The sequence below is a fragment of the Catharus ustulatus genome, chromosome 4, assembly GCF_009819885.2.
Source record: "Catharus ustulatus isolate bCatUst1 chromosome 4, bCatUst1.pri.v2, whole genome shotgun sequence".
Lineage (NCBI taxonomy): Eukaryota > Metazoa > Chordata > Aves > Passeriformes > Turdidae > Catharus > Catharus ustulatus.
Genome location: NC_046224.1, coordinates 65,107,927 through 65,122,950, shown reverse-complemented (window position 1 = coordinate 65,122,950; position 15,024 = coordinate 65,107,927). Strand labels below are relative to the sequence as shown.

General features: G+C 42.6%; 1 protein-coding gene across 2 annotated transcripts in view; it reads left to right on the top strand.

The window, feature by feature from the left end:
- FBLN1 (fibulin 1) overlaps nt 1-15,024 on the top strand; it is a 79,567-nt gene that overhangs the window by 18,980 nt on the left and 45,563 nt on the right. For both annotated transcript variants that reach the window (XM_033059024.2, XM_033059025.1), the window contains exons 3-5: nt 4,122-4,257; nt 11,743-11,914; nt 14,395-14,454. In XM_033059024.2, coding sequence (XP_032914915.1) covers nt 4,122-4,257; nt 11,743-11,914; nt 14,395-14,454 — 368 coding nt within the window. The remainder of the gene's footprint in view (nt 1-4,121; nt 4,258-11,742; nt 11,915-14,394; nt 14,455-15,024) is intronic.

The window sequence follows — 15,024 nt, the reverse complement described above, 5'->3', positions numbered from 1 at the left end:
TTAAAATTGCATCCCTTTAGCTGTTTCCCAACCCTTTAAAATACATCTATAGTAATCATAGAATCCTGGAATGGGTTGGATTGGAAAGGACCTTACAGGTCATGCAGTTTTCCACCCTCCTACCATGGGCAGGGACATCTTCCACTCTCCCATTTTTCTCCAAGCTCCATCCAGCCTGACCTTGGACACTTCCAGGTATGGGACAGCCACAGCAGCTCTGGGCAGCCTCTGACACTATCTCAACACCCTCAGAGGGAAAATTTCTTCCATAGTAAAGAAAGAATAGGTTTCCAGCCCTGTCATTCTCATATCTGCCATGCATCACAGAAAAAAGGTGACAGTTCTGGGTTCCAGCATATTTGTAGTATTCTTCTCCTGAAGTCCCTTGTGGTTCCTGAGGGATTTGCCATCAGTCTCAGTGTCACTTACTGAGTGTGATGTGGTTCAAACTACAAGCATACTTACTTTTTTGTCCTTCATAAGGTGATCCAGACCCTGTGTGAAGTTAACAAGCTCCAAAAGTCCCTCTGGCTTCTCTTAATTCCATTGTGTTTAAGCTGAAACAAGGCTCTGGGCCCAATGTCTGCAATCTCTCCTGTGGTTTCTTGCCCCACACATGATTTTATCTCATTGCATTATCTCTCTGGACAATGTCAGTGTTTATCTCTGTGTCTTTGTGGCTCAGTAAATACAAGTGTAGAATTTTAATGAGTAATATCTCTGACTGTCATCACAGTGGGTCTTTTCCCATTCATTCATTATCTTGTGGTGTGGTTAAACTCTCAACAGCTGGAAAGACCTGCCATTTAATTTTGGAACTCAACCTGTCCAATAAGTCTTCCTTTCTAAGTGGAGAGTTTCCCCTGCACAGAGCTCTTAGCAAGTGAACTTAATTCCCATGCCAGAAACACTCTATCTCCATACGGTATTTGCATGCCTTTAACAATGTGTAGCCTTTTTGGAATTACATCAAGAATAACATTATTCATTAGTGTTGCAAGAATGCAGACTGAAGAATCTAAGGCTGGAAGACCTAGCTTGTTTTTGCAAAATCATTCTTTTTAATTTTGATGTTTTGTCCAAGACCTTCCACTGTACACATGAATAGCACTAGCATAGCTTGAAGGAAGTAGAATGAGAGAGACTAAGGGTATTAAAAGTAGATCGACAAGAATTGTTTTCAGCAAAAAGATAAATTTTAATGCTTTTATGAAAAGAAATAAAAAATAGGTGATTATGAAATCTGTGCATCGTCTAGACAGGAGAATAACAAATGTGAAAATATTGTGGATGTAAGTGGGTGTGTAGATTTTCATTCAGAAATTAATTCAATTAGTTCATTCAATTAATGAAAATCAGCCACATTGGTTAAATTTTAACCGAAAGGAAAAGTGAGAATATAAAACAGGATTTCTTAACTTGATTTATAATCAAATTATCTAGTAGAGAAATAACATTTAGATCAACATCTGAAACAATGAATAAGAATTTTTTAAATGTCTTGGTGATTTTTGTTCACTTGTGAGCCATGAATAAAACTCATCCTTCAGAAATGCATTATTTTACCTGAAATATCCTGAATGAATATCAGTTATGAGGCCTCATAGTCTTAAAGATTCAATATTTAGTGTTGCACAATATCTGCCACATTGTGAATACTTGTTTATTTTCAGAAAAATTCTATTGCTTTCTTTTAATTGAAAGTCAGAATAAGGCAGATAAAGAAAAAGCAGCTTTTGGCTTTTTGAAGTATTACTTCTAATTGAAAAAGGAACAAACAGGCTTATAGAAAGGTACTACTTTACTTTCTCTGTTTTTAGAGACCAATACTGTAATGGTCCACAGACTGTTAATGGTACACCTGGAAGGTTTTACACCAAGAGACAAATCTAAATGTCCTGTTAGCCAGGGAATACAGCTTTCACCTTGCTGGGGAGTGGAAAGTGAGCATGCATTAGCCGAGGCTACAAGCCCTGTGACTTAGGAAAGACAAGGAGAGACACTGCTCATCTCAGACTCCCTGGAGCCTGCCAAGCTGGTTGTGGTGAGTGCAGAGGGAAAAAGAAGACCAAGACTGGTATTTCTAGCACTTTTCTCTGCCATCTTCCAAGGACTTCTGCCTCTCTTAGTGCCACTCTACTGCTTAGAATTCTCAAGCAATATTTGCTACCACTGCAACTTGGCTGTAGGATTTGGGCAATGAAGTGTGATTTTATTGTTGTTCTCAGAATGAACAAATGGTATTTTAATCTAGTATCCAATTGATGTTTAATTCCTTATTACAGTTGGGGTGGACCACATGACTTATGAATACAGCTGTGGGAAACCTTTTAAGAAACTTTCTTCTTTTGGTTGAATTTGCTTGTTTTTCAGAGATTTCAAAGAGTTGGCTTGTGTTTGAAATAACAAGGAAACACCAGGAATCAAACAGATCTACTGAAAGACTGCTGTTGTTTGTTTATTTGTTTGCTTGTCTGTGGCTAACATATCTAGCTCCTCAAGAGAATCTGAAGGGGTAAAAAGGCTGGAAAGTCTCAGCTCCCACACTCTTGGGCTTGGAGCTGAGTTTTTAGAGGCTTCCAAAGCCCTGAAAGTCAGACCACCCCAGAGCTGGGCAGGGAATGGAAATTCTGCTTCAGAGGGAATTTCAGCAACAAAAAAGCTACATATTCTTCCAAACTGGAACTGAATCAGATATCTAAAACTTCAAATATCCTGCCAAATAAAGTTACTGTCCTGGGCTTAACTTCTTGCTATGATTTTAGAGTCTATTTTTGAATAATTTGTTAATGAATTTATCCTGGATTTTGTTCCTATGCATTGAAATATCATGGCTGTTTATATCCAAGTGAGAACTGCACAGTCAGACCATTACTAATCACAGAACTGCAGAATTCTAGAGTGGTTTGGGTTGGAATTGACCCATGTAAAATCTTGTAAACAGTAATTGGAATCTTCAGGAATGTATCTTGACAACCTGGCCTCACCCACATGCGTAGAGATGCATAATCTGAGCCCAGTAGCCACATGTCACCTGCTTTTAGTTGCCTGACTTTAGAGCTGAGGGAGTCCTTCATACTGCCTGGCAGCTGAAAGGTCATCTTATTGTCCTGGAGAGCAAGGAAGCTCCTCCAGAGGGGATGCATGCTAAACAACTTATCTCAGGTGATGGTGGGAGAAGCCTGTAGTTCAGTAGTTCCACTAACCCACTCCCTGATCTTATCAAAATTTTCAACAGTGGAATAGAGGATTTTTAGGAGTACAGGATACTTTTTCTCAGTTTCCCAGTGTCTGTAACTGAAGGTAGTGGTGGAAGAGCTTTACCCACAAAACTACCCAGCAAAGCAGAGTTACACATAAAAGTAGAGTGGAGAAAAGTCTTCACTGGGATTTGTATTTGTGTGACAGTAGCATCTGGACTGGAGGAGTTTAAAACCTCCTCATGCGGATTTTTCCCCAGTTTTCTCATTAATGTTGAGATAAAATAGAATGATTTAATAAGCAGTGTAACTGGACTAAGTTTCCTGCACAATTATATCCTGTCTTCTCTCCACATCTCCCTGCCCTGTAATACTTTTCCCTCCCTTTTCTTTCTTTTCCCCTTGCTTGCAATACACTCTTCTGTTTCTCACTGTGACCTCCCCCGGTATCTTCATTTCTCTTCATTATCTCCTGTGTCCCACAGAACAATGCTCTGATCTTCCTTCCACATGTCATACCTGTTGATTTGGGGCTGCAGGTGTGAGGGTAGAGTGGGATTGCAGGCTCTCACGAGATCCAGGGCCTTTTCCCTACCATCAGTCTCCTTAGCCACCAGCTGTCACAAAACATGCCAGAATGCAGCCGTGAAAACTCTGAGCCCTGAGGCAGGTATGGTTGAAATTACAGATTTGTTAAAAAAGGTTGTTAGGACAGACTGTAAGGTAAATCAGCAATGAAACTCTGTTTAAATGTCACACAGACAATCTGCCTCCTGCCAGAGAACACTATGTTGTAACAGTGTTCCCAAAGCGATATCCCTTTCCATATAACTAGTATGAGTACTAATTGTCAAATCTTGCATCATCTGTTCTTGACCCACATGTGACACTGTTCTCCCCTTCCTTCCTTGCTGTTGGCAGCATGACCCAGGCGCAGTGCTGCCGCAGCCAGCTGGAGAAGCAGTCCTGTTCCGATGGGGTTGAATTTGCCAACGTGCGTGAGGAGTGTGACTCGCACATCGACAAAAATTCCACCTGTGAAGCCGAATACTTCAAGGTGAGACATCAGAGGTACTCTTTTTGTCTCTAACAAGTGGAACTGAGGTTATTTAGGGTTGACCCTGGAGGTCATTAGACTTGGTTTGCTGCACATGTACATTTTTTTTCCTGCCTGCACCTCATGTCTCTGTTAAGGTTTTTTTTCCTTTGTCCTTCTCTTTGAGAAATGGAGCCCGGTTCAGCAAAGCTGACTGTCGCATTGCATTTTAGCTGAGGCAGAGGGGAGAATGTAATAAGGTAGAAAATCTTTAATGGGTAATTTGCCAGAAAACTACTTTTGCATGAAAAGAGGCCATCAGTGCTGTAGTGACAGATGGGTGAGAAACTCAGACGCATTTCAGACTTCAGATTTCACCAAAGCACCACGGCCTAAGATCAGACTCACTGGTTTTCAGTATTGGTGGTTCAAAAGGGTAGGACTGAAGTTAATCCTCTCAGGGTACTTAAAATTCTAGCTTGTGTAAGTGTTCTAAGTTAATATGACTTTGATTTACAGCTGGATGGAGAGATCTGTCATGACAGAATTCGATATCAGAATAAAAATGCCTGTTGTTGGCATCTAAAATTAATCTGTGCCCTGCCCTCCACCTTTATTACTGTCTTTGTCTCTCACTGCCAGGAATGGAGCATAGTCACACTTTTCTTCAGGTATTTTTGGAAGAAAGTTCCACCAGTAAGATCATGACCTTGACCATGAACCACTTGTGAACAGCTTTGATCCTGTTATGGATTTTTTTCCATGGTGATGAGAACAGATGAGAGTGATTTTAGTTCTTCCCACTGCTTTGAGACACCAAGCAGTTGATTCGGTTAGAATTTAAAAATCCACTGTGCGGAGTATGGGAGACAATGCCTGACTGACAAGTTTCATATTCTAGAAAATGCTGGCTTGATCTGCTCCTGTCAGTGGGATGTCACTGAGTCCAGGGCTGGGAAGTAATCCAGGTTCTCACTGGGAGGAGAAGAGAGATGACACATGCTGATGAGGCTGACATGGTAGGGTTCTCCTGAATCTGTGCGCACGTGCCGTATTACCTTGTCCCATGGTGGGCTGTGTCTCCCAGAGGGGCCATGCATCACTTGTTGATGATGTCCAGGGAATGCCCTGGTCTTGGCACAGGAATTCCTGTGGGCAGCCTTTACTGCTGGGAAGCACATCCTCCTTAATCTGAATGTGGCACAAAATTATGTTTCACCCTCGGTGTCAATACTTTGAAGGACTCTGAGCAGATGAACAACGACTGATGGTGAGGACTCTGCAGATCCTAGTGCTTGTTACCAAAGACAGGATTTTAGCAGCAGTGCTGTTTTAACCACATGCTATGGTTATCTTTGAAGGTAATCTCTTATCCATGGTGGACATAGATGACTTATGATCTAATATCAGTGAACAATTCGTCATTTTTTCTGTTGAATAAATTTTGAATTTGATAACCTTGAGACATACAGTATCTGGAATGTGCCTTGCTGTGGTAAACAAACTTGAATCTCATTTTGCCTAAGTTGGTCCATTTTTTTAGCTTAGGTCATGCCTTTTGGTTCTTCTTTATCTCCTTCAAGAAAGTAGAAAGAATGATTAGTAGGCTTAATTGCAGCCCTTTGCAGTAAATGAGGCAGCTAATCCTTCTTTTGAATCCAAAACTTGGGATTGGAAAGAAGATAAAAAGACCATATTTTGAAAACTTAGCTTTTATACATAAAGGCAATAGGCATAGGAAATGATGGGCAGAATTTTCTCCTCTGGTTGTTTGGAAGCATTGTTTTTCTAGCCTTGGGAAAAAAAAAAAGCAAAATGAATGATTGATCTTTAAAATCTTCATCAGAAGAAAGCAATCAATTTCCAGATGTGATGCTGGTACATGAGATGTAGAAATTATTTTTTGGAAGTCTGCACCACAACAGCCCTCCAGAAAGAAGTGCAGCTTCTAGAAATTTAACCACTTTTAAGGTGCTTGGACATTTCCCCCAAAATTTGTTGTATGTACTTTTCAAGGGTTGAGATACATCCTTATCTCAAAAGTTTTGTCATTAATAATTTGGTTGTGTGCAATAGGTGAGCACAAAAATTTTATTGCTTTGGAATATTGAAAATATTTTAAATTTTTGTTTAGCTTTTTAATAGTTCTGGAAAATTCTTCTGAGTTATTAGTGAGTTTTTGGTTAGCATCTAATGGATTTCAGAGAGGGAGAGACCTCTTGTGGACAGATACCAAAAGCAATGTTACTACAGGATTCACACCAAGACTGGCCACCTAAATCCGAACATAAATAATAAGAAATATCGTAAAACTACTGTAAACTTTACATAATCAATGGACTTTATTCATCTAAGGCACTTCAGGTGCTTCCTAATCACACCAAAAATAAATCTTCAGATTTCTCACATGTAACTTTATTCCTCTCTGTGAGAAGACATGCAAGGGAATATGGGACTACAGGTAGGGCACAGCTGTCTACTGTCTATCCACACATGAGGAGCAAGGCATGGCTTTGAAGCTGCATGGGATTTGGCTAATACCAGGGGAAAAAAGTTTGATATTATTATTGGGATGACTTAAGGAGCAGAGGCTTACAGGCAGTGAAAGGGTATAATAACAAGTGATAGGTTGTACCATCCATTAAATCAGTTATGGTTCTAGCAAATAAATAAGTGGTCATCACAACTTGCTTCCAGGCAACTGGCAGCCCTTGGAAAATGGCTGCAAACACCTCAAGAATGGAACTAATATGAAGTTCAGACTGCACTCCTGATTAAAGGATCAAAGGCTTTCAGAACAGGCCAAATGCCAGGAAAGTTGGTGTGAAAAAGGAAACATTGCAATTAAATTATCATGCTAGTGGTAGTTCCATGCTACTTTGTGTCTTGGAATTCCAGAGTGCACCATGAACATGAGTTAAAGTCTCCTCATCACTGCTAGGATTGCTCCTTTTCTACAGTGGGAGAACTGAAAGTAAAGGTGATTTTCCAAGTTCACAGGTGAAATATGTGGAACCATGTCCAGGTCTACAGTCCTGAGTATGCTCCTCATCAGCTTCTCCATCTTCTTTCGTGAGTCAGTCATGAAATTTTGGCTTTTGAGATTGCCAGTGTAGAAGCTGTGAAGGTCAGTAGGAAAACTCAGTTATGAAAAACACCAGTTGTTGTGGTTAGACTCTGGCAAAACACCAGGCACCCACGTAAGTTGCTCACTCACTCTCCCCTGCCACAGCTGAGCAGAGGAGAGAAAAATTTAATGAATGTTTCATGAGTTAAGGACCTGGAGAAAACACTCCAAGGGAAAAACTGGCTTGGTTTAGAGGTACAAAGTGAGTTTATTACTAACAGAATCAGAGGAGGATAATGAGAAGTAAAATAAGCCCTTAAAACACCTTTTTCCCTCCAGGCCCTCTCTCCTTCCCACTGACAGTGCAGGGAGACAGGGTATGGGGGCTTTTATCAGTTTGTCACCCAAGATTTTCTTGCACTGCTCAGGGAGAGGAGTCCTTCCCCTGTGAGACTGTGGAGTCCCTTCCCACAGGAGACAGTTCTCTGTGAACTTCTCCAGCAGCAATCCTCCCAAAACTGCTGCAGGGTGGGTGTCTCTTCCTGTGGGGTGCAGAACTCCAAGGACAGGCTGCTCCAGCCTGGAAGCAGAGCCCCTCTCTCTGCTGGGTCTCCCACTGGATCACAGCCTCCTCCAGGCATCCACCCACTCCAGTGTGGGCACCTCCTCCACAGGCTGTGGGTGGATCTCTGCATCCCCAGGGGCTGTGGGTGGATCTCTGCATCCCCCATGGATCCCCATGGGCTCTGGGTGGATCTCTGCATCCCCATGGATCCCCATGGGCTGTGGGTGGATCTCTGCATCCCCATGGGCTGTGGGTGGATCTCTGCATCCCCCATGGATCCCCATGGGCTGTGGGTGGATCTCTGCATCCCCATGGGCTGTGGGTGGATCTCTGCATCCCCATGGGCTGTGGGTGGATCTCTGTGATCCCCATGGGCTGTGGGTGGATCTCTGCATCCCCATGGATCCCCATGGGCTATGGGTGGATCTCTACATCCCCATGGATCCCATGGGCTGTGGGTGGATCTCTGTGATCCCCATGGATCCCATGGGCTGTGGGTGGATCTCTGCATCCCCATGGATCCCCATGGGCTGTGGGTGGATCTCTGCATCCCCATGGATCCCATGGGCTGTGGGTGGATCTCTACATCCCCATGGATTCCCATGGGCTGTGGGTGGATCTCTGTGATCCCCATGGATCCCATGGGCTGTGGGTGGATCTCTGCATCCCCATGGATCCCCATGGGCTGTGGGTGGATCTCTGCATCCCCCATGGATCCCCATGGGCTGTGGGTGGATCTCTGCATCCCCCATGGATCCCCATGGGCTGTGGGTGGATCTCTGCATCCCCATGGGCTGTGGGTGGATCTCTGTGATCCCCATGGGCTGTGGGTGGATCTCTGCATCCCCATGGATCCCCATGGGCTATGGGTGGATCTCTACATCCCCATGGATCCCATGGGCTGTGGGTGGATCTCTGTGATCCCCATGGATCCCATGGGCTGTGGGTGGATCTCTGCATCCCCATGGATCCCCATGGGCTGTGGGTGGATCTCTGCATCCCCATGGATCCCATGGGCTGTGGGTGGATCTCTACATCCCCATGGATTCCCATGGGCTGTGGGTGGATCTCTGTGATCCCCATGGATCCCCATGGGCTGTGGGTGGATATCTGCATCCCCATGGATCCCATGGGCTGTGGGTGGATCTCTGCATCCCCATGGATCCCCATGGGCTGTGGGTGGATCTCTGCATCCCCCTGGATCCTCATGGGCTGTGGGTGGATATCTGCATCCCCATGGATCCCCATGGGCTGTGGGTGGATCTCTGCATCCCCATGGATCCCCATGGGCTGTGCATGGATCTCTGCATCCCAATGGATCCCCACAGGCTGTGGGTGGATATCTGAATCCCCCATGGATCCCCATGGGCTGAGGGGCACAGCTGCCTCACCATGGTCTCACCACAGCCTGTAGAGGAATCTCAGCTCTGGCACCTCCTGCCCCTCCTCTGCACTGACCTTGGTGTCCCCATGTTGTTTCCCTCACATGTTCTCACCTCCTCCTCTTCTCTATCTGGAGTTAAAACTGCCCCTCTATCCTTTGTTTTGATTTTCGTTTAAAATCTGTTATCACAGAGGCGTTACCACTATCTCTAATTGGCCCAGCCTTGGCCAGCAGCATGTCCATCTTCAGAGCCATCAGGGATTGGCTCTGCCAGACATGGTGGAAGCTCCCAGCAGCTTCTCACAGAAGCCACCCCTGTGGCCCTCCTGTTACCAAAAGCCAGGCCATGCAGAGCCAACACAACCGTTAAGAAAGCACTTGACACTTTCTTTCTCTGCATCATTTTGGCTGAGATATAAAAACATAAACTGTTCTCATTATCAATATGTTAAATAAAGATGCATCATACACAGGTAGAATAAATACAGGTTAGAAAAAATGGTTCAGGGCACACAGTTATGTTAATTGCAGATACAGTGTTTCACAGATATTGCAAGATTTAGCAAGTTCTGTACTTAAAGTTGGGCATGAGCTGGAGATAGAGGTTTTTCAAGTGGTGACTCAACCTGAAAGAAGTAAGGAACATAAGGCTATTAAACACTTCAAAAAGGGAAAAATGAATGATCACTCTTTAAAAAAAAAATCTAGAGAAACCCTGTAACTCCCAGTATGAATGTCCTGTGACAGGATAAAGAAGCAGACTGAGTCTCCCAGCAGAAGCCAATGAGGATACCAGAATTATATAATGTCAAAATTTGTCAAGGCATCAGCCTATTCAATAATATCAAAAATATGCAGGTTTAAGTCAAGTAATGAATCTTTAGCTCTCTTTCAGTTTTTGTTTTCTAATTTATGGTTGGGAAAACTGAAAATTAACAAAATTATTGGCACATTTAAGAACTTTGAGAAGAATGCCTCAGGGAATTGCTTGATATGTCAGAATAAATATTGAGAAATGTTGCAATCATCAAGGGTTTATTTCTAAAGTCATCAAAAAAAAGCCAGAAAAGATGGAATCATCCCAGACATAATAGGACGATCAGCATCTGCCACTGAATGGAAGTAGTTGGAGAAACTAATAAAAAAAAGTGGATAGTAGGAGCTATCTCACCAAGCAAGAGTAAATAAGGGAAAACATGTATCCTAGAGATTGGGAGGGCATGAAAACAACACCTCAGGAGATGAGGCCAGGAGAGAGGAGTTCCAACCCTACAGCAGTCTGCAGCACGGAAAAGTTTCTGTTGTGTGTTTAATGACACCACACAAAACAGAATGCTTACATACTTCAGGATGCTATTGTGTCTTTCCTTCATGCTACTCTAAGTTTTAAAAGTGCCTTTCAGTTCAGTACAGGGAAAGAAACACATCATTCTTTACAAGGGAGAAGTTAGAATATAGGCAGGGATAGACATCTCAAAGTAATCAAAAGCATTTCATAGTTGCTGCCTTTTCAGCAGGTGTGGTGCTTAAAGCAGTGTAGTTGAAAGTTTAGTTATTCCATCTGTTCTGTTTAATGGTGCAGGCAATTTTCTTCAAGCAAAATAGACTCTGGAAGACTAAAAAATGAATTAAAAAAAGCTGAAATCTACTTTCATGTAGCAGTAGTAATTCAAGCAAAACAGAGTCTGGAAGACTAAAAAAGGAATTAAAAAAAGCTTAAATCTACTTTCATGTGACAGTAGTAATTGGCAGACACCAGTTCCACAGAACCAAACACTTTTGCTGCTTTCTGACAGCAAGGCAGAAAACTGAATAAATCAGCATCATCTACTCAATTTAAAATAAAGGAAGCCTCCACAGGATCAACTTGTTCTGTCCTTGCTTCTGTGATGTATTTCAGGGCTGCAGTTCAGCAGGTCATGAAGAGGCAGATCGTGTGTTACTCCTGGAAGCCATGTCAGGACAGTGATGCTTTTAAATAATGTCTGACTATGCTTGTCAAAGCAGAATAGCTCCTCTTTATGACCTACTGACACAAACCTTGGACGAGGCATTTGTTCATTCAAGGAGGAAATTGAGTAAGCAGCTCCAGTCTAACTAAGCCTTGCGCTTCATGGAATGTATCCCATTCAGATTAAACTGGACACAATGGGAAGGAGGGGTGTGAAGAATTCCAACTTTCAGCTTGTGTTTGAATCCAGGCTGTGCAGGCAGGGGGTAATGAAATCCCATATACATGTGGGGAGTGTTTTGGTCCTCAACATCAGCTTGCTCACACCTTCACACATACGCAGTTTTTCTGGGAACTGGACCGTGTGCTTGGCCAGACACAGAGCTCATTGAACTCCCCGGGTTAACAAATTTGAGCCCAAGTATACTGGGAGTTTTAAAGAATTTGCAAGAAATTTGCCAAGGTGAGATACTAATGACATCATTGTCAAGGCTCACATTGCTTTGACTTCGTTAATATTTTCATTTTCTTTTTAACAGACATGTTGTCACTGTTGTTTGCTGGGAAAGGCTGCCCAAGTTCATGGACAGAGTTGTGAACCCAATCCGAAGATGGGATATCAGTGTGGAATTGTCTTCAGAGCCTGCTGTGGGAAAGGTCAAGAAGGCATTGATCTGTCCATCCATGATTATGCTCCTAAGAAAGAGCCAGGTATTTTATTGCATGCTTAAAAGAGTGACACAAAATGATCCAGGGTACAAGGAGTTCTTTCACTTTAAATTATTTCTGTTGGAATTCTTCTAATTTGATATCTCATCTGTGTAATTTAATGATGCATGTTTTGGAGCTCATTTTTTTGGCTAGTGATTGCTGAAAGGCTATTGTTGAAAATAAGAGGCAGAAAGAGGTCACTTAGTTTCTGGTGTCAGAACTTAAATGTACAGGAGCTTATTTTGGCAACTCATGATCTTATCTTGGAAGCTGAATATAAGCTATTAATTTTAATGGCATTTTGCCCACTGATAAATGTTTAATTAAAATTAAGATCAACAAACAATTCTTTGAACTGTGTTGAAAAGCTAGAGGGCCATTGCCAGTTCAGCAGAATGCAAATGTTCCTATTATGTGAGAGGCAAATGCCCACAAACCAGGGGTATTTGAAATGCCTGGACTGCCTGGGACAACTGAAGATCTCCAGGAAGTGTGGAACCTGTTTCTTTTGATACTGCCAAAAAAGAGGGGTACCTAGATGGTAGCAGATCCTAATATCCTTATCCATACCTAGTCCACAGAGCTGAAGAGGATTGAATGTGTAGAGACTGACCCTTATAGTCCTTCATTTGTTTGGGTTTTTTCCCCTTTTTTCACCTAGCAGACAGACCTGAAGCTGCAGACAAGTCATGCTGTGTTGTGTTGCCCCTCTCACGGACGACACTGAAGCACTGAAAATGTATTGTCTGACAGATCACAAGCAACAGATTTGGGGGAACGTCATCCTAATCAATCATCTAGATACAAATCCCATTACAAAAGCTTTCACTGGCTTGAGCCAGAATGTTATCAGACTTGTTCCAAGTCTTTCAAGCCTGGCTTGTCTCAGTGTCTCCCTTATCAGGCAACATCTGGAAATGCCCTTTCGGGCAGTTTGTGTGTGCTGCTGTCTCAGGAGGGGAATTGCCCCTGTCCATTAGCACTGGCTGAGGTGACTGGACTAGTAGATCAGACATCTCTGCTAATAAAAGAAATTTGCATACTCAGTGTACCTGTATGGTATGAGAAATATGTCACTTATGGGAACTGCAAGCATGGCATAGAGTATTTCCCTGCTTGCCTTTGTGGGGACACACAACAATCATTAGTATGGTTATTGTGGCACACAGAAGAGCCATTATGCATGGCAAAGCTGGGGCTGTGTCCAGGAGCAGGGACATCAGCTCATCGTTCTCATCATTCAACTAAGAAACAAGCAGGTGTTTGAACATACATCAAATAACCCCTAACAATAAAAAACACCCGTAGAAAGACAGAGCAAACAACACAAATGGACACTTTGGTTCGTTGTGAAGGGAAGATGAGGTTCCATTTGGCAAGACATATTTTTGGACTAGAACCTTGTGTTTGTTGTGCCATAGCAGTGCCTGAAGGGCATTCTGCTGCAGGGGTAAGGCAAGCTGGCTCTCCAAGTCACATATAGTGTTGTCCACAGATTGGACTTGATGGTCTTGAAAGTCTTTTCTGACCTAATTAATTTTGTGATCTATGGTGTTGTGTCCCCAGAGGCCTGTACAAAACCCAACCAGACTTGGGCAAACTGATTTCATCAGCTCTGTATAACTGAAATGTGCCCCTGTGGCTTGAGGATTCGTGAACCAGCCCAGCCTCATGACATTGCAGAAACATTGCTTTCACATCTTCTATGCATCAGTTGCTTGTGACTGCTGGTGGAATGGGCTCATGGACAGTCACTGAAACAAGCCCAAGTATCCTAGTCAACAAACAGAGTATTTTGGGATCATGTTTTTGCACACTACCAACCTACCTTTGCCCCTGTGTTCAAAGTGGCAGGAATGGAGAAAGCCCATTAGCTGGTTCTTTGGGGAAACAGTGGGTTCAGGACGTGTTTGGCCCTTGTATGTCCTTTTATGGGGAGATCGGACCCTTGGGATGCATACATGTGGCAGGAGTATCACAGATCAAAACTCTCCAATGTATATAATTATATTTGAAAGAATGCCATAAGTATGTGCCCAAAATCTTAGGTGTGGAGTTCCTTTTGAAATGAAGTCTAAATAAATAATTGAGGTTAATCTTATTTTCATTAAGTCTCTGAGTACCCCAAGCTACTATAAAGTCAGTGCAAGCATGCCTCAACAACATGCTTGATGAAAATGAGGTTAAGCTCTGGTTAAAAGTCTGACATTAAGAACCTGCATTTGAAAATCTCAGTCCACATGCAATCTGTGATCACAGTGTGACTTTCATATTGAATCAACCACATGGAAAATGCCCCATGGCCATGAGCATTTGAATGTCAAATTTAAGTCAGAAATAGCTGTAAAATATGTAAATGGTGCTTTTTAATTTTGTTCTGGTTTGTCCAAAACCCTGGTGTGAGTATCATCCCAAGCACAGTGTTTAACCTTGAGAAGAAAAGTGCTTTCTCCTCTAATGCCTATCTCTCCTCTTTTTAGTTGAAATTTCAAAAGAGGAACTAGACCAAGAAGATCCTTATCTGCATGATGGCTGCAGAGGTGAGTCAGGTGACTAGTCCTGCTAGCCAGCTCTTTTGTGATTGCTTTCAATAAAGTGAAGCCAAATTAGATCTAGAGATTAGCCAAGGCCCTTTGCCTAGGATAGTTATGGGTAAAAAAACATGAGGAAGATCCTTTCCAAAGAGTAATTGGCCATTATGTGATAGCTAATTTGTTCCTAAATACAAGGGAGGCATTGTCTCTCACAGTGGAGTCCATTTTATCCAACTGAAGCTAAGACAATGCATTTAATTTCTACTTAAATTCTAGTGGGTAATATCTCAGAAGCTGTCACCCTTGAACCTGTGGAGTACTTTGGATTCTTCAGAATATGGTGATCCCATATTAAATATGTGCATCTTTTATTCTTCTCTTGGTGTTTGAATATGAAATTAAACTTGTTTCTGTTTGAGATGTATCACCTGAAAAAATGGAAGACAAAAGTGGCTATTGTCCTGATTACTCACACTCCTCTGTTTCCTTGGAAATGTGCATTTGGAATATTGCTCTGCTAAGTATTCTGATTTATTGCCTGTCACATGTGATTTACATGTCTATAAACCTAAACCA